Source organism: Rissa tridactyla, chromosome 5 (assembly GCF_028500815.1).
Source record: "Rissa tridactyla isolate bRisTri1 chromosome 5, bRisTri1.patW.cur.20221130, whole genome shotgun sequence".
Lineage (NCBI taxonomy): Eukaryota > Metazoa > Chordata > Aves > Charadriiformes > Laridae > Rissa > Rissa tridactyla.
In genome coordinates this window covers 79,816,411-79,833,111 of record NC_071470.1, presented here as the reverse complement: position 1 = coordinate 79,833,111, position 16,701 = coordinate 79,816,411, and the positions used below count along the sequence as shown (strand labels likewise).

The following is a 16,701-nucleotide window of genomic DNA, read 5'->3' as shown; positions in this document are numbered from 1 at the left end:
CAACACGCTCTAGTATATCTAGGATATCCCTGAGGATCAGCATTCAGTAGACAAGACTTCTAGAAAGGTAATCTTTTAGGATATTATATATATAAAGATGAGGGTGTCAAGTCACAGTTTTATTCACCTGATAAGGTGGGAAGTAAGTTAGCCATCTTTCAATATGGGTAGCATACCATCCAGGTGCTAGGCATCTCTTTTGGAGAGCTCTAAGCTCAGATGGGGCTCGAGGTCCAGCTGTGATCACCTGATAGAAGCTGAATTTTAGAGCTGCAGGATCTTCATGTGATCGCTGATGCTGTAAAAGAAGTTACATTGCTGGAACTTTGCACACCACAAAAGTTGGAAAAATAAAGACAAAACTGGTTGTTCTTACTGACCTGAGCAAGAGTGATTATTTACATTAAAAGTGACTTAAAGTTAAGAAGTCCTCATCTGTATTAATTAATTGAAAATGTCGGGATAAACTTTGTTTGTATCAATAAATATCGTTTGTTTCAAAAGAAATCAGAAGCTAGACAAAGCAGAATACATAAATGTTTACTTTCAATAAACTGAGTGGCAGGTTTTGTACAAATGAATCGGGCATAATAAACACAAAGACGAAGAAGCTCTGCTTCTAGTATTTTCATATTTTCTTTTTCTATCTTACACTAGGTAAATACTCAGAAAAGCAAATCTGAACAGGGGTATTTGTGAGGATCATTAGATAACGCAGGTCAGAAAGGATCTCAGCCAGTTTCTGGTCAAGCCTCCTGTCCAAAGCAGGGTAACCTATGCGATCAGACTCAGGGCTATGATTACTTCTCACCAAAAAATATGTCACAGAAGTTCTAAGAACTTTTTTCTCTTTGGTCTTAGGAATTTTATACTTTACAAAATATATCTATTTTTCCAATATCTTTATTTTTTTATAATACCTTTATTTTGCCAAAGTCCTGCTCAAGTCTGCAGACCAGAAGAACAAAAATTTCCTAATCTATTTTGTATTTTGCAATGGCTTTTTAAGAGGTGGTTTGTGGTATTTAAACCCTTGAAAGATTTTCAGGTTTACACTGACAGATACCTCAGCCCACATATGGTGCACTGACTGACAAATGAAAGCCTGTATTATCCAACCCCTTTATATACATAGATACTGAAAGGACATACACAGAGGATTCAAGGTGGAAACCTTGATTTGCGCCTGCCCGTGTTCTTCAAAGTGCATACCTGATACCAGGAGTACGCCCGATCGGATGGGTCGATGAGGATGGTGATGATCTTGGCCTTGGGGATGAGGGAAGCAGCTCGCTTGGGAGCTTCCTCAGAATGGAAATAGTTGGCGCTTTTCTCAAAGAGGAAGTCAGTTGTGACATTAGAAGGAGTGGGAAAGAAATCCATGTACCTAGGAAAGCAACATCATTCTCCGAATTACTTAAAAGTCACACAAAGGTTGACAAATCTGTTAAGTATATTTTATTCTAGAATAATCAATTAAAATAATAGCCTAATTGCCAAATAAAAACAAACAGATGTTTACATTATAGTTTTGATCATATTTTACTTGGTTCTAGCTTTCTTCTTCTCACTACATATAATTAGACATTGCAGCTATTTTTTGGTAACTGGATGAAAACCTTATGACATTCATGTAACTTCTTAAAATTAGCGAATTCTCACTTTTCAGTCAGAAAAAAAACTCCTATCAATGTCAAAAGCAGAAAATGAGTTTTCCAAATTTGGCCTTTTGCTGACATTAATTACAGTGCAATACCGTAAGAAAAAGATACTCAATATCAGAATCGCTTTTACTCGAAAGAGAAAAGAGCTTGTTTATGTGGGGAAGATGCACTGAAAAAATCCCCCACAGCTTCATCAGGTGAAAGGCTTCTAAGCAGCAACAGCATCTTTCACTTATTGTTCTATGAGTCACATTTTTGTGGCAACGTGGGTTGTATTACTTCTAGTTTTGTGAACTTTCCTCATCCCTTATGAAGTTGCAGTTAATTTCCAGCAGAATTCTATGTTACATACAGCCTTCTTTATCCATGGCCCTCAGACCACTTTTCGTTATTGTTGGGGAAAAGAATAAATGGGAAATGTTGGTCTTGATTTTTCAGTTAAACTCTACATTGATAAAATTAATGTCATTTAAACCAAACTCTTCTGAAGATCATGCTCAGGGACTGACATTTCTTCCAGTGCTTAGACCTTGTTCTATTCATAGAAGTGAGCTACCTCTAATGCAAATGAGGTGCTCTTGTTGGCTTTGAAATTGTGACCATTGCAGTCAAGGCCAGAAGACTCGGTAGGATGGAACTGTCTGGTGCACGTGCAGTTTCCTTCAGGACACGGATCTCACAAGATAATGATGAGCACGGAGGCACCGATTACAAGGTACTTAGAGAAAAGGAAGGAATCTACAGTGGTTTAAAGAAACTGAACTCTGTGACACCCGATTCTGAGAAGTTAATTCTTGTGAGCGACTTTTATGTATACATAAGCCGACATCGTCAAGTTGCTGTTTTGTGCCTCTTTGGCACACGAATGGATACCTGTCATCAGAATTGTGCAATAGAAGCTGGCTGGCCTTCAGACGACAATTTTCTATGCATGAGATGAGGAGTAATAGTTGTAGATTCATTCAAGGTCTTAAGAGTAGCAGCTGGTAGATTGCCTTGTATCAAAGACCTAAATGACGTCATGCGAAGGGCTGACGGATGGGCAGGTCCCTGCGTAACATGCTCAAAGCTGCATTCAAAAATTCTGCTACAAATTTGCATACTGCACGTAAAAAAGCTGAAATAAGAGGACAACCGAACAGAACGAAAGGCTGCACTGCCCTATTAAGGGCTGAAAGAACCCTTTCCTGCTTCTGTAGTTAGCCCTGGTCTAAACGTAAGCCTGGACAAAGACTAAGTCAGAGTCAGCTCTGGGAAAAAGCTGTATCCACAACCATAAAAGAAATTGACACGATTGTTACTTGTGAATACTCTTGTCTTGAAAGAATCCTAGCCAATTAATGGACTAATGAGGGGAGACCTTGTATCTAATTACCATTTGGTAAGCTCATTACACGTCAGCATTAAAATACACTATCAGACTGAAGGTCTGAGAGATTCGTCTGGCAGACAGAATGCAAATCTAAGAGTCAAGCAACTACACCAACGGGTAGTTCTGAGTATCCAAGACTTAACTGTGAAAACCTGGCAGGGGTGAGCGGGGCCTGTAGCGCAGGGGTACAAACCAGCACCAAATGGGTGCCGTAGAGGCAGAACCTCAAAAGGATGGACCTGTATATACAGGCTGACCACTGGGAGGTTTACGCACCAGTGCTGTGTTTAGATGAAGGTAATCTGGCACAGCTCTAGCAGACAAGTTGTATCTGCACGTCAGGGAAGAGGATATGGCAGGAGGAATGAGAGAAGCAGCAAAGCAGTCTTCTAACAACATGAAAATATTGATTTTGTGGAAGAACTGGCTCACTGTACTTAGGCTGTCTCCATCAGCGTGGACCCGCTATACCTCGTTTGCGCGTCATCTTCTCTGACTTCAAAAGTTTCCACAGCAAGGAGTCAGCTTTCTAATTCCCAGTCATTCAGCTGACATCCCTCTGTTTGTAATAACTGTCGGACTCACCACACTTTGTAATGAGAATCTGCTGCAACAATTATAACTCCGTAAAAACTAAGTGACTTAAAAAGAAATTAGGTCCAGCGTATCTGCACTAAGACCGTATAACACTGTTCACCCTGTTAATTTTACGGATGAATACAAAGTCAAAGGCAAGAAAACTATTTTCCCTTAAACTGGGGGGCAAAAAAGAAACAAGAAAAAATATCAATAATCTTTTACTGGTGCTCCCCATCCACTACAGCATGTTACCGCTTTTCATCTTGTACTGCTTTATACTGCAGCACTTCTGAAAGTCAGAGAAATCAAGAACGACCTTCTGGGTGCAGCCACGTCCAGTGATCCCCCAGTCGCCGTAGCGCACATAGCAGCAGTGACACGTACTCTTTTTTAGCACCACTTACGAACCCTACAGAGACACTACGGTTATCCTAATTACCTGATCTTTGAAAAACATTTTGAGGGGCTTTCCCTGTCACTCTGTTACCTGATTGCTATTTCTAAATCCCATTTAAAGGGAAACACGCCCCTCCCTGATATTACCTTTTTTCTCTTAAGAAATAAGATTTCCAACAAGAACGTAATTTTTGCTTCCATATATTAAACTAGCAACCATTATTGTCCCAATTTCAAAGGCATGTGTAATCAGAAATACATATTTTGTTACTGTTTTGCATATATTAATATACAGATATTTACGAGAAATCCTCACAAAAGTTAGTGCATTTATGATATTCTGCAGGAAGATTTTTATTCACTTGCATTTATTTATCATTTTAGAAAGACAGTGAAGGTTATTTTTTTATCCCTCTCTCTATATAAGCAGTTACCATTACCAACAGTAATGTCATTTTTGTATTGTTCACAATATATAGACTTTTATATTTATACTAATAACCCATCTTACCAATCAATCCCCCTGTGGTAGTTATTTCTATTAAAGAACTGTACCTCCTCAAAGGTTTTTGGGCTGGGGGAGTTACTAATGATGGAAGGATGCATGATCAGGAACAAATACAAGGCTGTGGTACCTGCAAATAGGATAAAAGTCCAAGATTAAAAAAAGATACACACATGTACACATTTTTTGAGGGGGTCATACCCACAGGTGGACTAAACCAGCTTTATTTCATTTAATTTCAGTGAGGGGATGCTAATTTATGTCACTTACAAATCTGTGCTTTCTGTGATTTTAAATTGAAGACATTTAAAGAACTGAAAACAGTTAACATAGAAATTGGAGTGCCAATGCTGAAATCTGTTTTACACGCTTTTAATAACTGTGGTTTTAAAAGTAATTATTTTTTTTTTTATGAGACTGTCACAAAAATGATTTAAAAATCTTGCACTCGGTAGTTACTGGGGATTGGTGAAGATGAAAGGAAGCACATACGCAATTTTCTGATTACAGAAAAAAAATAATCAACCATTAGGTTAATTTATATACTACTGCAACCTTGGAATTCAAACTGTCCATTAGGAACTCCTTGACTTGAAATAAACGCCGTGAAGTTACAAGCTTCTATAAATCAGGCGCTTGCAGGACACACAAGAACCTGCAGTTAAGAATCTACACCATTTGAAAAACGGCTGTCCTTTCCTCCTCCCGCTTTGACAAGACCTTGTCTATCTTGTTGATCTCTTTATCAAAGTGTTACTCATTTTGACACAGAGCCAAAAACATCCGACACGCACCTGAACCCTGCATTTTCATTGCGTACCGTCTGTTGCTGTAACTAACATTACTGAGCTATAGTTGGATAACTGAAAATAAAAAAATGCTATTAGATGATCAAGATCTCTACAGAGCAATCTGAGTAGAAAGTGATTAATCGGTATAATTATTTGAACGTACACATAGCCTATCTTGTTGAAATAAAGTAAAATCTCACCAGTTTTTTGGGGTCCTACAACCAAGAACTTTGGTAATCGATCACAGGTTTTTTCTTTAGACCAGATATCTCTGTGCCGTTTGTCATCACAGGGATTCTAAAACGGAGAGGAACAACTAAGAACTGCATCCGTAATCACACCTGATAAGCTTCTCAAATTATCTTCATATAAATTACCAATTTTTCACCAAAGTACAAATATGCTTACGAGAAAATATTATTTTTCCTTATGGCAGAAATCCACGTTACGTATTAAGGAACTATTTCAGTGATTCAGAAAGGTATTCACAATGTAACCAGGCCGGAAACCGTATCTCAAGTGTTGGGTTGTTTTTTTTTTCAAATGAGACAAGTATGTTGAAGAAATGTGGTTTTCATTCTCCATGTATATAGTTGCCCCAGCTGTCCAACAGACCTTAGGACAAGGTCATTTCTCCTACGAAATGTCAGTATATTCAGCGAACTTATGCCAAAGGCACATCTGATCCCACATACTTGAGATGTGGGAATAATTCAAAACCAATTATCAATTACATAGAAGTTAGGAAGACTAATGAGTTATCCAATTACTTTTTTTTTTTTTTTACATTATTGTAACAGCTACCACCCTATACATGCTGTCGTCTTTAAACCAAAAGAGTAAATTAGTTCTAATTTAAAGATTTCCATTCACAAGTACATAATCTGATCCTCCAGTTCAAATCAGTACATAATACTGAATCCTGCTTTTTCGTGTGCCTCTTTACAACTGCAGAAGTTTAAATTTGTTTTAGAAACACTACGTGCAGACAGTTTTTGACACTTGTTTGGCAGTACTGCACCACGATGAAGGTAATTATCAATCTTCTAGGCTTAAAAAATGTAACTGTATTCAGATTCACGTGCATTACAGACAAGAGACACCACATTCAGTATATGTTGGTCACTGTTACAAATCTCTTTTCTAAGTTAATTCTAATTTTTCAAGTCATTTGGCTACAGGGTATTTTCCATTTCTTAAATTCATCCTCTCTTAACATTACGCAAAATTCTTGACATTTTTCCCCCGTCTCCCAATGTTTTATTCAATAACAGCATGAATTTCAGTATGTATCTTTTAGTCCAAATTTGCAACCTCATACTCAGATTCTAAGTTGGCAATTCAGTATCTAATGCTAGAAAACATTTGAGTAAGCAAGCTTAAAGACACTGTTAATGTTAGGTTTAGCAAAATTTGCTCCTTAGAATATTTCTACCAAGTCACCTCAAAAGGATGGTATTTGGGATGTATAGTATCACTATAGGGACATATGTACCTACAGTGCTCAGACTTCCCACTGAATTGGCTGAACTGTCGCCAGGGTGTGCCCAAAGAACACGAGGGCGGCCAGCGCTTGGTGCAGCAGTTTCTCTTTAGGGACTGTGCTCTTAGCGCTGCTGGGTGAGGGGCTGAAGACGTGTCAACCGCAAGGTCACTGCAGGCTTAAGCCTTAGCAGGTCTTCACGTTCCTGATATTTTCAATTTTCTCACTTACGAGAGTGGGATAATCAAGCAACAGCGTTGATAACATCAGTGTACTAAGCGCTGGTAAACTTATTGCTTGGGCAGCTCTCAGCCGTTTGGGAATAACTTTCTAATCTAGCTGATCTACCTCTACTTGGCTCGCCAGTTTTAGCATTAAGGTAGCCATGGTCTTAATGCTCTTTTCTCTTTTTGGATGCCTTCACACACTTGGAAAAAAGTTTATTTCTTAAATGGCCAATCGCTAAAATATGCGTATGCGTCTCTCTGTCAAACGCTTCATTCCTGTTCGTTCCAAAAGGGGAAGAGAAATAACACATGCCTTTCCTGCACTTTCCACTTTTCCAAAAGCAAGTAAAGTCACAGATAAAAGGAATTAAAGATAATTTTAATTACACATCTTAATTTCACAACATTTCTATGGAGATTCAAGTGACAGGGAAAAAAAGAAAATCACATACACTGAAGCCTCAGTAAGCTGTTTTATGGAACCAACTAGTAAATCCAAAAATATTACTACTTCTCTCTACAGGAAATCAAAACAAAAAACTTCACAAAACCCACCATCGAGACGATTTTTTTCTGAGCTGTACATCGGCAAGCCTGCCTACCTGCCAGAGAGGGTCCTTTTGCTCAGGGAACAGGTCAAAATACTTGTGAGCCAGCTGAACCGGAGGAAGAGTCTGCAGTTTCAGGTTTGTCCAGGTATGAACAAAGTTGGCCAGATTCACAAAGGTGTACAGCCCCAGGCGGTCGTTTCCATAATTAGACAAATGTGTCATGAAGATGCTAATCTTTAGGAAACAAAATAGAGAGACATCGACTCTTTGTATCAGTAGATGGCAGCATAACCACAGAAAATGAAAATTTAATTTGCATTTTGCTCCTATTTAGAGCTGCAAGACTTTGATCACATTCACGTTGATCTCACTGTTCTTGCTCTTCATTGAATTACATCCTTCTTCTCGAGTCATCTCAGCGCAATCAACAAAGAAAATTGTGGAAGAGGTACTATGAGCTCTGTGAACTAGGATATGCAATCCTACTCTGGGGTTGTACAATATTTATGTAATCTTTACATAAATTTACTGAATGAAGAATACAGCAAAAATAACGCCCACAGGTTTACTTCAAGTGGGATACAAATGCAATATTAAAAATGTGAATTTTGCTTTTGTGGAAGAGCGAAGAAGTCAGAGACCAAGAGGAGAGGTGACCTCTATTGCTGTTATTTAAATCTTGTTGCTCCTTTTATAGGTTAAGTAGCTCATCTCTTCTACAAAGCTATTCTGCAAGCACCGGGCAGAGAGTCGAATCGTACACAGAAACAAACAAGAAATCTGAAACCTGACTGAGTACTTTCACATAATTGTGCACAGAATACTCCCAAACAGAAATAAAAAAAAGGTTAATAATATCCCATCAGTTGTAAGGCCGCTTGCATTGTGCTCTTCTAACGCCTTACTCAGATAAATCCTCCCCGCTACATCCCTGGGTCCAACTGCACTCTCACATCCCCACTGGAAGCAACGTCTGCCGCGGCGGTTTCTCACAGGAAGGGCGTCTTGGGACGCACGTATGGCAAAGATGGTCTCCCAGGGACTGATGATGGGCTGAGGACCGAAACCTCCCTTTTGCAAAATGATCCATTTTCAAAGTAATTTTTCACTGATGAAACAGTCTGCTCTTACGCTAAAACCTGCAAACCCTTGCCGCTCTAGCACTGGAGGTTTTTTGAAGTGTTTTTTAAAATAGAAGAGCGCTCTTAATATAAACTCTCCAGACTAATTTCCACTTAGAAAATTAGAAATATGACTTTTTATAAATAAATCTGCTAACGCCATGAATGGGCAATTTCTATTTAAAGTAGAACTTGATGTAAGCCACTTCAAAAAGAAAAAGGCTTATCACGGCCCTCATTCTGAAATTAGTTCAGGAACTGAAGTTAATATTTTGTAAAAGAATACCAGCCTTCCATTTAAAAAAGGAAAACGAAAAGAATGAAAAAATTTGCATCTACGGCTTTATTCTTTTGTTTCAGAGTATTTAAAACACCGTCTTCCTTTGATAGAAAACGTTCAAAGCTATTGAACTGCTATTTTTGAACACCTAACTGTAACACTACTGAGTACTTGCAGTACACAGGGAATGTTTTTCATCAATAGTGACATTTGGTGACACCTCTTGGCTTATGAAGTAAGCCGAGGGCTTCAGTTTGTCTGAGTCAAGAAAAATCAGAAGATACACACTGCTAAATTGTAAGGATACAATCTTTCTTTTCAGATAGGACTGAGACTGAAAAAAACCAACACAACTTCCCCCTTTAGACAACCAATAATAAGAATTTTGCCAAACGTATAACCTTTTCAAGTTTCCTCTTTTATTTCAGCTCGCGAAGCGGGAACAGACCAGCCGCAGGACTACGTTGTTCTCAACTAAGATACAATCAGAGGGTTTCCATAAAAAAGGTTAACTTGTTTTCTTGACAGGCTCTTTCTTTCCTACACGTGGGTTGACCTCTGACATTTATAATGTCAGTCCACCTCCTGGCAACTCCTCACCTGCCAACAACTGCAATAAAAAGCAAGAGAACTTGAAAAGATTGCTGGTTTGGGGAAAATACGTATTATTCTTTCCCTGAAGGGAATATCACTGTAATTTTAAGAATGTCAGAGTGGAGGCTGAAAAATTGATCGGACATATAATCATAAATAATTTCCAAAATATGAAATTGTCAATGAAGGGGAAAAATATATCAGAGACCTTAGTTCCTATTTTACAGTTTGTTTTGTTGTTTTTTTTTTTTTTTAATGGCAAATACTTTATGGTTAATTATTTACCACAAAAAGAAAGATGATCAAATACTGGCTGAAAACATGAATGGCTAAATCTTGTAAAGAAGTTCATACTTAGCGTAACCAAATACATGATCTAATATACAACGTGACGTTGTAGAAAAGGTCTCCTTTACTTCTAAATGGCATCAAAAATATTACAGATCGGTTGAAACTGTCTTCCAGGAAAATCTGAACAAAAGTATTTCCCCTCCTGTTGATACTGTACAAACAAATTCCCAGTAAAATCACTACCGCTACCGTGTAAAATCAGCAAACTACAATCCTGTGCTTCATAGAATAAAGAAACGTTGCTGATCCAGGGCCTAATCCACCTGATCTGACCCGAGACCTACGTAGTGTTCCTTTCAGCTGCAAATGTCTTTACAGGCTAAGCTAGCAGCTGGTGTAACGAACAGGAGCGTGAGGCTGCAATGGCTGCATTCCCACTGCTCCGAGGATGATCTTGGACCGCTTTGCGCCCCAGGGATCCCTAGGAGAGGTGCCTGCAGAACGTGATGCCAACGTGCCAGCTGCGCTCTCCTCCTCTTGGGGCGTTCCCACGAGTTTGCCGACAAATGCTACGCAGCCATGGCACTGGGAGAGATGCATAAGCTGATCCTCCTGTTTCCCTGGCTACAAGGAGAAAATGATACCCAAGTGCCATTTTGAGGGATTTCACCTTGGCGCTGGCCCAGTTGCAGGGGACGGTGTGTTGCTGCCCTGCTTTCCCACCAAGCTGTGTGGAAGGACAGACACTGGTATCATTCCCCTTCCATTTGCAGGTGTGCAGTCTCACACCAAGACAAAACGTAGTTACCTTCCACACTGAGTTATTCTGGAATTTTGCCTTCCATGTTGAGTTATGATGCTTTGTTTTGTTGTATCATACCACATTCTGTTTCCCGCAAACAAGTTCTAACTAATAAGAACGATTAGTCTTTCTGTGCCAGCTAATAGCTAGCATGCCATGTTATTAAAGATTTATTCTCTTAAAACCACTGATCAGGAGACATAAAAGGAATCCTTTGTGGGCTTCTCAGAAGACTAGATCTAGTAAATAACACTATTTATTCAATAATCTTGCACCTCTGGGAAATGCTATAAAATATTAAGTAGAGATTCCTATATTCCTTTACTCCTTCTTCCGAAGGGGAGCAGCTGTGAATGGATTTATATTTACTCTAACAAGCATTTTAGCCTCCCTTTTAGTTAAAAAGAGCTTATTTGATTTTATTATTCCCAGCCCTCTTCTAAAGTAATTTCTTTCAGGGCATCTACGCATTTTCTTCATCTCAGTGCAAGAAGGATCACCCTTTTTAGCTGTTCCTCATAAACAAACTATCATCTTGGTCGCACTTCAATGCATACTCTCCACAGGATTTAATATCTTTCACGAGGGGACTGAAATGGAATGCAGACAATTTTTAAAACGATGGCTTAGGACTAAATCTGGCCTCTGGGCAGCAGCTCCTTTCTCGCTCCCACACATCTTTGACCGGAGCAGCAAAGGTGCTTTACTCGGCCTTCTCACAGAGCCTTACAGGCAGCTCTATGACCCGCTCCTTTCACCTTCTCCTCACCGTTTCTGCACTCCTCCTTCCCCACAATGAAAAGCCAGAGGGCTGTTTCTGTTTTGCTCTCCTTCCCAATCCCTGGTTTTCTTTGGGATTCTGACTAGTACTGCAGAGATGGAGGGAAATGAGGACAAGCACTCTGGAGAAACAGCTTTTATCTTTTTGAATGCTCATTCTGGGCTGCATATTTCCTTACTACAACATTTCCCAATTAGAGGCAATAGCTTCTAGGTCAACAAATTAGAGTTGAGACTGAGATTGCTATTAAATCACATGTATCAGGAAAAGATGAACCAGCATGATCTAATTTATGCATCAAGAACAGAGAAAACAATAGATGCTTGACAAACAATTTACACAAAATGAAAAAAAAAAGCAAGCAACAAGTTACCCAGGTTCTAGCAATGGATGTTATTTTGTCAGGGTGGATATTTAAAAAAAATATTCATTACTACAAAATCAACAGCATTAGGATGCTGCACCTATTAAAATTATACAATAAGGATACCACTAACTAAGCTTCTACAGTCCTGATAGCAGTTGTTGTTTTCCTGACAAAACCAGCGGTGCCCGTCTCCCAAAGGAACGGCATTACCCTTTCATTCCCAAGCGCAGGAAGCCCCTCTTACGGCTGCTGGCTTGTGCCATGTTTGCGTTCCTGGCTTCTTCCCCCTGGAGTCAAGGGGTCTCTTATTTTTGGAAAGACAGGGATGAGAAGAACCATTTAAGGATAGTGGGAAAGACATTTTTGTTTGTTTGTTTTTACCTTACCAAGCTTCCTGGTATTCTCTACCTTGGGAGAGAAATGATTTACGTTGAGCAAGACTAGCTGCTCTGATAGAAAACAACAGAGGGGATCTATCTGTGTCTGGCACTCTGCAGACATTCCCACTCCTTTCCATATATCCTGATAAGCAAAATGTACCTTGCTTCATATTCAAACCCTATTTTACACAATCATTTTGCAGATGAATAGGGCGCACTTACAACTCACTATTATTCTTTTTCATACTCCTTTCCTGTTTATACCTCCCTTAATGGTGTATCGCATCAGGAGGACTTTGATTTGGTTTTGGTTGCAGTAATAATGCAGGAAAGAAAAGAAGTGGCAATGCCTACCACAGAGTGAAACAAATTAAGCACAAAAGTCTCTAGAACAGTAAAAAGCCCGTAGAATAGTAGCCCACTAAGCCAGTGGTCTCCGCACTTTTTTGATCGTGCACACCTATCAGCAAAAGTTTTTTGAGCATGCACCCCCAATGTATGGATAGTCATTTATAAATTATGTACTTCTAACGCTGAAGTTCCAGTATTTTCTTCCCACACCCAAACGGATCGTCTTGCGCACCCCCTGAGGCGCACACACCCCAGTCTGGAGACCTCTGCACTAAGCTGTCAGGATCAGAGCGTAACCAAGAGCAGAGAGAAGACTCTCTCAGAGGTCAGCGGGACCCCCTTTGGAAAGCATCGGGGAAGTGGAGGGAGGACTCAGACTTGCAGGGACATTGATGTTGTTAAACAGATTTAGTATTTTGGCATGTCAAATCCGGAACTAGAAGAGTTGGCATAAGAAAATATTGCTAATAACCATTTCTTACGAACTGGGCACGTCTTTCATTTTTTTACCATATATAAATCTATTGCAGGCAATCCAACTTGAATAAATTCGTACTATTGAACCAGCCATCAAGATAGTTTTGTCACGGGCACTGTGTCACCCTCCAGTTTGTGCAAAAACACTAAAAAGCAGCATTGAGGCCTCCCAACTTAATGAAGGTAAGCACAACACTTTAAGATGAAGTTAAATTATGATTGACAATTAATTAGGCAATCGCTGCTAGGCACTAGAAGCAGATGCATTACCAATTTAGTATATTGCTGATATTTTAGCTACTGAACAAATGTTTACAGGCCACAAGAGTACGTCTAACTCTCAGAACGCCTATATTCCAATTAATTTGGCATTGTGCACACTCTGTTTGCAGTTCTGATATTGTCTCCGTGCTACTCAGAAGAGTTTTGTTTCATGTATTCAGAGACTCAGTAACAGCTGGTTTTGCTCCATTAGACTAACAAAGCGATAGAATAATGAATTAGATTGCAGTCTATGTTCAAATATGTATTTTTAATAGTTGAAAGATATTCCTTTTAGACCTGTATGCTACCAGAAAAGCTGTGTTCAATTCCACCGGAGAGAGATTCCAGCTTGCAACTCCCTTTTTTGTTCGGAGGCTGTTTCACAGCTGCCATTGATCCGTCCACTTGCAAAGACGGCAAGCCAACTGCTTGAATTTGATTTACATAGCAGTGTCTCCACTATAAACATAATGGAGCCAGGGAAGATTTATAAGATCAAACAGAATTACGTATTTGGTGCAGTTCTGAATTATTAATCTGACAGTCGGGAAACCTGAGTTTATTTTCAGCTGTTGCACAAACTTTTTTTGCCTTTCTCTGTAAATTGCTCACCGCCCTTGTGACTCAGTTTCCCAACTGGCAATACCGTTCAAAAGACTGGCTTCACTAATAGCGGTAAGCCACTTGTACAGGGCTCTCCAGTTGAGAATTCTGAAGGAGGGAAAAGTTTTCTTATTGCCCACTATTTCAATGCATTTATTGTACACCATTACAAGGAATCACCTCGAATTAGATAGCGAATCCCATCTTTTCCATGTTGCCTATTCATTTAGGGTTGTTTCTTATTTTGTCTATTCCATCCACAAAATACCAGACTCTGGCTTTTCTGGGTGGGTTCTGAAGAACTTATAAGAAGGCAAGGAATACTTGTATTTTGCAGTCAACCAAAATGCTAGGCAAAACTGACTTCCCCCTGCCCCAATACATGGCAACTCCCCAAAGTATTGTTGGGGTTCCCAAGAGTTTCTAAAACGTGCATGAGAGGACAGGGAAGAGATGAAACTGCTGCCTTTCTCGCTCACGCATAACGCGGGCCAAGCCTGCCGAAGTGAACCAGCCCCGTGGAGAGGCCAGGTTGTGCTCCTAACGGTGCTGCTGTGGGATCCTGATAACGAACCACACACATCAGAGCTCAGGGAGGTACCTGCACATCCGCACACTTCTCAACATATTTGTCACCTTTCCTGTCACTCACACTCAGTACAATTAAATGTGAGGTTGTGCAAAGCAGGAAGAGTTGACCCTGAATGCCTTTGGTTTTGTATTTTCCTCTGCATTCCCAAAGCCTGACTATTCATCTTGTTCAAGGTCACATTAAGATACAGTAGGTTCTGCTGATGCTCATATAAATCCTCTCATTTTCAGTCCTAAAGGAGATAATTTCTCCCTTGCTGCAAGTCAATTAGCTTAATAACAGCTCTACTCACTGTAACTTGGGAGAGGTAAAAATTAGAGGAAAATAATATTTAGAACTGAATGCACACAAAGATTACAATTATTTTAAGATCAGTCAGACACAGGGCCTAAATCATTAACAGTCTTCCCTCTTGATCGGTACTGCTGTTACTGTACAGAGAATACACAGCTGGCTACACAGTCGTTTCATTGTTGGGCTGTCAACCATTTGAAGGCTTTCACCAAATTCCTCTCCACAGGGCATTTTCCTTTTCTTTAGATCTGTAGACACATAGTACTTTGTAAGGAAGTGCATGCATGTAAGTGCGTGTAATGCAATTCCTGTAATTTGTTCTATTTGTTTTTCTTAGGGGCAGAAAAGGTAAAGAAGATTTTAACGAACCGTTGTTTTCCCTTAAACATTCATCTTGGAGGATAGCAAAGCTCCCAATCTGTATCTTCCACCGTTTAAAGGACATTTTAGGACTGGGTAATGTGTGCCTTATACAAAGCTAAACTGAGACACCTTAACTTTTACTGATGCTCCTGGAAAAGGAGAAGCATGCAATACTGTTTACAAACTCACAGAGAGGAACCTTTCTCTTCTGTTGCTGGGATATAACGTGCTGTTCGCAATAACGCCTTTTTAAATTGGCTTAACTATAAGCAAGTTTTTCATAGAAGAGTGTACTCATTTTCCTATTTTCTGCGTAGCACAGAGTAAGCTAACAGATCATTTGTGTCAACTGAGGTTGCTGGCCATGCAGTCTCAAGGAGAACAAAAGCTGTTCCACGTGTCTGCCTCTTACTCGGTAGCCTCCATCAGCCCGCTGGGACAGGTGAATGAATTTCAAGCGTTCATCTGACAGCAGCTGCTCTAACAGCTCATCTCTAATAGCCACTCTCAGGAAAGAACACGCACAACACTAGAGAAGGTGCTGCAATTGCAGTGCTATCCTTAGTAGGATCCTGTTCCAGTCACAAATTTTACTTTTCCTGGAAAGATGAAGGGTGCGCAGCCTTTACATTCGTGCATTATCGTAACATGCGTAACTTATTCACCAAGTCAGTCAGATTTGTTAAGTTCCTCCTAATGACTCAGTTAATCAAGTTTTGGTACTTAAATCCATTGCAACACATGTGCAAGCTAAAAGAAGCTCGTTTGTAACCGAGGTGTCTGGAAGCTTTATTACATGAGTACTTTTTGAACTGTTCTGGTCTCAGTTCTTACTTAGCCTATTTTATCGTACATGTTCCACACCGACTACCTACAGAAAAAATGGCTATGGCACAGACAGGTAACTACTACAGAAATATTTTCATAAAGCAGCAATATGCACGTTCCTAGTTGCAGATAAGAAAATATATAGCGGCAGACAGAAAGAAATATTCAAATAGTTTTTATAAAGGCATTTTCAGTTCAGCTATGTTTAGTCCTTGGTTTAGAACCTTGTCCTATGTTTAGAACCTTGGTTCTTAGGTATAATTCTTTTCAGAGTGGTTCAGAAGTACTGGTAAGAGTCTTGTCAGTGTTGATAGATACTTACTAGTAAACTTGACAAGAAATGATACAGCGGGCGGCAGTGTCTATACCTAGCTCATCATTAGATATAGCTCAAAGTCTAATTGCTTACTACCTTCGTCACTTACAAGACGTATTTAGGAGACTGGTACAATTTCCTTCTAAGAGAAATTAAACAGAAATTTGTTTTATTAATACTCACTGAATATTGCAGAGAGATGAATCTGCATTAATCAAAGACTCTAACAAGTTTATCAGGAAAAACACTTGCTAAGAGGTTTTAAAGTTAGTACAGTGCTAGCAGAAAAAGTTCACCGTGCGAAGTAATAAAACAGAGCGCTGTCTGATTGGATACTTATCACTAAAGACTTCTACAATCCATGTTTTCCTTGTAGCTTTGCCACAGAATTCCCTGGATAAACTAGTGCAAGTCACACAACCTCCCTCT

The 16,701-nt window shown here is 39.5% G+C and overlaps 1 protein-coding gene across 7 annotated transcripts in view; it reads right to left on the bottom strand.

Annotated features, from left to right (window-relative positions):
- LOC128910454 (bifunctional heparan sulfate N-deacetylase/N-sulfotransferase 3) overlaps positions 1-16,701 on the bottom strand; it is a 112,784-nt gene that overhangs the window by 9,330 nt on the left and 86,753 nt on the right. For 6 of the 7 annotated variants that reach the window (XM_054203668.1, XM_054203669.1, XM_054203671.1 and 3 more), the window contains 5 exons: positions 7,620-7,802; positions 5,508-5,604; positions 4,523-4,646; positions 1,213-1,387; positions 128-298 (listed from right to left, as the gene is read on the bottom strand). In XM_054203668.1, coding sequence (XP_054059643.1) covers positions 128-298; positions 1,213-1,387; positions 4,523-4,646; positions 5,508-5,604; positions 7,620-7,802 — 750 coding nt within the window. The remainder of the gene's footprint in view (positions 1-127; positions 299-1,212; positions 1,388-4,522; positions 4,647-5,507; positions 5,605-7,619; positions 7,803-16,701) is intronic. The other variant, XM_054203673.1, reaches the window with a different exon arrangement.